The sequence below is a fragment of the Mustela lutreola genome, chromosome 8 (genome assembly GCF_030435805.1).
Source record: "Mustela lutreola isolate mMusLut2 chromosome 8, mMusLut2.pri, whole genome shotgun sequence".
NCBI classification, from domain to species: domain Eukaryota; kingdom Metazoa; phylum Chordata; class Mammalia; order Carnivora; family Mustelidae; genus Mustela; species Mustela lutreola.
In genome coordinates, this window is record NC_081297.1 from 83,529,858 (window position 1) to 83,535,857 (window position 6,000).

The 6,000-nt window shown below is 36.5% G+C and overlaps 1 protein-coding gene across 2 annotated transcripts in view; it reads left to right on the forward strand.

Annotated features, from left to right (window-relative positions):
- BMAL2 (basic helix-loop-helix ARNT like 2) overlaps positions 1 to 5,382 on the forward strand; it is a 105,949-nt gene extending 100,567 nt beyond the window's left edge. For both annotated transcript variants that reach the window (XM_059185836.1, XM_059185837.1), the window contains one exon: positions 1,143 to 5,382. In XM_059185836.1, coding sequence (XP_059041819.1) covers positions 1,143 to 1,279 — 137 coding nt within the window. In that variant the 3' untranslated portion in view covers positions 1,280 to 5,382. The remainder of the gene's footprint in view (positions 1 to 1,142) is intronic.
- The last annotated feature ends 618 nt before the right edge of the window (positions 5,383 to 6,000 follow it).

Here is a 6,000-nt window from a genome sequence, read left to right on the forward strand (position 1 = left end):
CAGTGGAATTAGTAATGGGTATTGTTAATACATACTATCTAAATAAAACTAAGGTACTACTATTTAGGAGAAAGATGCCCATTTCCAAGAATAAGTACTTTTAAATGTACCAATCATAAAGTGTTTAAGATGTAATTATTCATTTTAACTATGTTTATGTAAATTCAAACCAACTAAATTGAAGTGACACAGGTTTATACTATCCATAACTAACATTGATCTACTGGAAATATATGTCAAAAAGAATCAAAGAACTTGAAAGAAAGAAACTGGATTTCAGCTTCACAGAGAACCACACATTAATCATCTCAAATTCTATTGTACTTCGAAAGATTTCTAGAGAACGTTGGCTAATTGTAGCTGTTTGTTAACCCATAATTTCTAGATCCTCTTTCTTATCTCTAACTTGAATCTTGTTTCTATGGTTTCTTCTTATTTCCTTCTTCAATAAAAAAACTGGTTATTTTCCTTTTTAGAAGAGGATGCTTTTGTGTCAGCCTTCTCTTTCAGATTAAAGACGTACAGTATTTTCACAAGGCAGATTAAAGTTAAGTTTATCCTTCCAGGCTCTATGTGGACACATGCATAAACACTGGCCCCTAGCTTCCAATTGTCTAGCATCAGTACCTTTTAGTGCTATTATTTTCTATTTGAAAACTCATAGATCACCTCATTTATGTGCATCAAATGAGTTCTCTGCAATTTCTCTGATAGCACATGGTTATATAATAGATGACCCATTTAAAAAATATATCAGCCTTCTGCAATATAAAGCCTATGCTTTGTCTTCAAAATTTCACTGTATATTATTCTAGCCTTGCTTTGCAATTTTTAGTTTAAGTTTTTTATTTTAATTCCAGTTAGCTAACATACAGTGTAGTATTAGTTTCAGGTGTACAATAGTGATTCATCAGTCATGTACAATCCTGGGCATTCGTCACAACTGCCCTCCTTCATCCCCATCACCTATCTCTCCCATCCGCCTGCCCCCATCCCCTCTGATTACCATCAGTTTGTTCTCTGTAATTAGGACTCTGTTTCTTGCTTTCTCTCTTTATTTTTTGCTCGCTTTGCCATTCTTAATGATATCCATCTTTTAACCTTCAAATGTACTTAGACAGGTCTGTATTTTAATTTGACAGGTGACAGTGCCCAGCTGGATTTTGATGCCCTGTGTGACAATGATGACACAGCCATGGCTGCCTTCATGAATTACTTTGAAGCAGAGGGGGGCCTGGGAGACCCCGGGGACCTCGGTGACATCCACTGGACACTCTAGCATTTGATTTTTAATTCTTACAAATTAGGAATGTGTTAAAGCATTTCATTGACAAAAAAAAAAAAAAAAAACACAACTGTATAATCTTCTGTACTGTCTTGATACTGTTTTTATCTTTAATTCCTATTAGTAGTCTACCAATTGTTATAGATGTGCACCTTACTTCTACAGCAGTATGGGGAAATGTGATGTTTCCCTTCACAAAGAATGGCTCAGAGTTTCCTACAGACAGTTCCTTTTCTCAGTGACATGGCTTAAAACCCACTAGTTGCTAACTTTTTGTTAAAATATTTCTCATCACATACATCTTGTTTTGGTTTTGTTTTTATTTTCTGATGCAGTTTTTGAGTGTGGGGAATTTAATATATTGACATTTTCCTGTGTCTAAGATTAATTTATAATGGACTTATACTAGTAGATTTATAGAAGTTGGAACATCTCCGTTTCTTGTATATTTCCTTAATTGAGGATAAGGCTTATACACTTTAAGAAAACTCTGAGCCCTTGAACACCTAAAGAGAGGGTACAATTGGTAGTCATAATTGCAGTGAATACTATGTTCAGTCATTGTAAACTTGGGCAAACGTAACCAGGATAGTTATGCTTGGTCAAGCAATTAAGATGGGCTTTAAGTGAGAGACTTTATTTAAAACTCAGGAAAAAAAAAAAAAAAGTTAAGGGATTTTCACTTGGCTTACAGAAAAGGAAAGATCTTGGGGACTAGATCTTGATAATTATCCTTTGCATGTTAGAATTGTTGTTAATGTAACCAGTCAAGATTTTCATTACATATAAAACCAGTTTTTGATGCAGAAAATGAGCTTAGTGAAAGATTAGCCCTGGACAAAAATACAAGCCCAAGCAGGTTTAATATCTTGTGTGAAGTCACAGTTAAATTCATATATTTTTTTAAATGTTTAATGTGTATATATCAGCTTCTTGATACACATTTGGGAAAGCAATGGTCTCACTGGTTAAATTATTAGTTAACTGACCCAGGAACTAGCTGTGGCCTTCTAGAATAGGCAATTACAATTACTGTTGCCTGAAACCAAAGGTAATTATACAAATGCTAAGTGTAGTTTTGAAACTGAGGCAATGAGAAAGAATTTAAAAACCAATTTTCTAGCTATCATTACAAATTTGGGCATCATTTTTTAACTGGTAATTGAGGAGTGGCTTATACTGATTATAAGAAGAATATTTAAAATCATATATGTATGTCTCCCTTTCTGAAGGTCATACTTTCATAATACTCTATGTTTTCATAGTTCTTTATAGTTTACCGAATGTGTTTTCATATACTTTCTTTTGTGCCCCACAAATGAAAGTACGATAGTCTGGGAAGCTAATGGGGAAGCTGGAAGCTCAGATGTGGGAGAGCCAATGCAGTTCTCTTCCTCTATGTGGTGCTACAGCAGATAGCTCTCCGAGTCTCACACCAAAACAAAGCATTATTTTGGCCTTGCATATTTCTTTTGGCTGTACATAATAGATTAGAACTTTTGTCAAACTGGTTAATGGCAAACAACCCACCAGGTAACAGGCCAAAAGCACACATTCCCTTCAGCTGGGACTTCTGCAGTAGCTACATGAGGAAGGAAGTATTGGCACATTGTCCTCCAGGCAATACAATATTGGAGAGTCAGCACCACTCCCGGTTCTGGGACTTGAGGGACTTGGCAAGTTTACAATAAGCCAGAGAAATCCTACAGGACGAGGGAGACTGGTTTGCAGCAGGCTAAGGATGATTGTTCTTGTTTCTTCAGACTTAAAACAATCACATCTCCTCTGTAAGTGTGAGGCCTACCAACGTTAACAGTTTAGGGTCTAAACCATTGCAGGTTGGACTTGGCCTCCAGAGCTGACCTAAGCTAGGGGTAGCAAGGTGGGTCACTGTGATTGGATGACCTTGAAAGGAGAGGGGCTAACCCTCTTGATGCAAGGCTCAGGGATGCAGTTTCTAGAGGCCATCACTGCTACATATAGAAGCACTTTTTTCTCTTTGCAGGAAGCGTTAGTTCATAGACTGGTGGGCAGATAGCCAATTTAAGGTTTTGATCCTTTAATAACCCACTCGAGGATTTTTCTGTAGATCTTGTCCTGGACCTAGAATCCAATCCATGCAATGCAGGATAATTCTAACTCTCCCATGTTTGGTGTTTTCTCTGACATGTGTTGCATTTACATTGAATTGCTCTTAGGAGAGACAGATATTTTTATGGCTTATGATATATTACTTTTTCTCCTAACCATTAATTTCTTGCCTTTTGATGAAAAGCATCTACACATTGAATGAGATAATAAAAAGGATATTCTAGTTCCTTTCCCCCACCCCCATAAGTCTAAGAATTACTTACAATAACACAGTGGAGTGGGGAAGAGCCTGGAATCAGAAAGAGCCTGCTCACCCTAAGTTTACCTGTGTGACCTCAAGTAAGCCATTTAAACACTCTGTATGTGCCTCAGTTTCCTCCTCTGTAACAAGAGGTTTGATCTCTCTGTTTACTTCCAGTTCTGATTCTATGATTCTAAGCCATGGGATTTGAGCATTAGGGTCAGACTCTAGAACTGTGTTGTCTGGTATGGAGCCACAGGCCATGTGGCTGTTGAGCACTTGAAATGTAGCTAGTGCAAATTGAGATAGACTGTAAATGTAAAATGCATACCAGATTTCGTACATTAAGTATAAAAAGGGAACATAAGATATCACATTAACAGTTTTATAATGGGACACCTGGCTGGTTCAGTCAGAGGAACACACAACTCTTGATGTCAGGGTCGTGAATTTAAGCCCCATGTTGGGCATGGAACTTACTTAAAAATAAATAAAAATTTAAAAATAAATATAAAAAACTATCTTTTAAAAAAGCAGTTTGATACTGATCACATACTCAAGTATTTTGGATATACTGAATTATATAAAACATTAACATTTTAGTTTTTACTTTTTTAATGTGGCTACAAGAAAATTTTAAATTACCCATGTGGCATATATTATATTTCTATTGGACAGTGCTGCTCTGAAACATTTTATTAAGTGGATATTAGTAGACCACTTTGAAGTAGACCAAAGTTATACTGTAACTATGATATTTACCTCTAAATGCTATGGTTTAAGGAACAATTGTTTATTTATCCTTGATTTAGTATAATCCAATAACTGTGAACCTCTATCCATGTATCCAAATTTAAAACTTTTTTGAAACTAGTAAATCTGAAAATGTTCTCAGTTATTTTATTTACATGATAATAACCTGAAATCAAATAAAACTTGAGGTGTATGTGTTGACACCCTATTGCAATCACTAAATCTGGAAATCCACCGAGAAATAGGAAAGTAGAGGATAGAGGCTTTTGGTAATTAAGTGAGATTAAAGTATTTCATTACAGTGTCATAGTGGGGAAAGGCTCTATTTATTAGTCCTATGTGAGGAATTTCTGTATCATCAGGGCACAGGAAATGAAATAACCACCTAGTTATCGGACCAGGTTTGGTAGTCTCATTTCAGATCCTGCTCTGAAGAATCATCTACCACTTAGGTAGGTCATTGTTTGGCTCTGGATTTGGAAATTCAGATTTGCCAAGTACAGTTATGAGAAGAGCAGGGAAAAGATCTAAAATGATCAGAAGCCACCAAGGAAAACTGCCAAACGGCCACTAGGTGTCACTTTTCCATTTCTAGAGTGCTTTGTTTTCATTAATTTTTTCCAAGTTCATAGGGCCAAGGGGAGGCATTTATGACTTGTATTTAGATTAGGTCTGCCTCTCTGGTGTGGGTTATTTTATGAGAAATGCTTTTAAAAGAAGTCTGGGAGGATGTTTCCCATATAAGACCCTTGGTGTTTAAGATCCTTTCCAGATGTGGCTCCAATAAAAGTTGACCATAGAAAGAAAACTTGTCTAACCTGGAACACACTTCTGAATTCACTTGAGACTATATGGTATGTGTGTGTCACTGCTCCTACATTCCTGTGCTTAGTTTTGTTTTTTATACAATTTTTAGCTTTTTTCCAGTTTACTTGCTCTTGTCTGTATACTGGTATTTTTTAAATTTTGTGGTAAGTAATGAAAAGGGAAATTAAACTATATTTTATAATAATTACTAGTTTGAAGTTTTTTTGAACCTAATATATTAAACTTCTCCCCCCTCCCCCCAAAAAAATCTCCTTAACTACTTTCTAAAGTGGAAACAGACTAGAAGATCCAATCTTCCCAAACCACAGGGCAGAGGAGTATACTGAACTACATTCCTCTTTATATATTTGTGTGGGTTCATGAGGGTTCACTAATGGCTATAACCATCTTCTTGTCCATAATGGCACTTAGAACTTCCCAGAACATGTTGTTCTTGCAAGTGGCAACCTCAGTGGAAAGAGAGTTTCTCTATTTCCTAGTAATTCACACAAAAATGTCCATCGTTTGGGCCTTTGCATCAACTTGGTTCACATAGAGTTTCCTGAGGTCACCAGGCTGGAATATACAGATTGGCTGGGTTTTGGTTACATGCCCAAACCTGTATTTTAAAAGGTATCCTTGAAAAGCAAAGGATGTCAACAACAGCCAGCTGCCTGACATTCTAGGGCCAGTGGAAAGAATGGGGACATGTGCAGAAAGGACCATGGAAAACTTGTAATTTATGATGGTTGAAAATTTCAGAGGATTGTGGGTTTAGCTCTGTGAATCTGGGGTCTTGTTTCTGGTTATTTTGGGGGGCTGT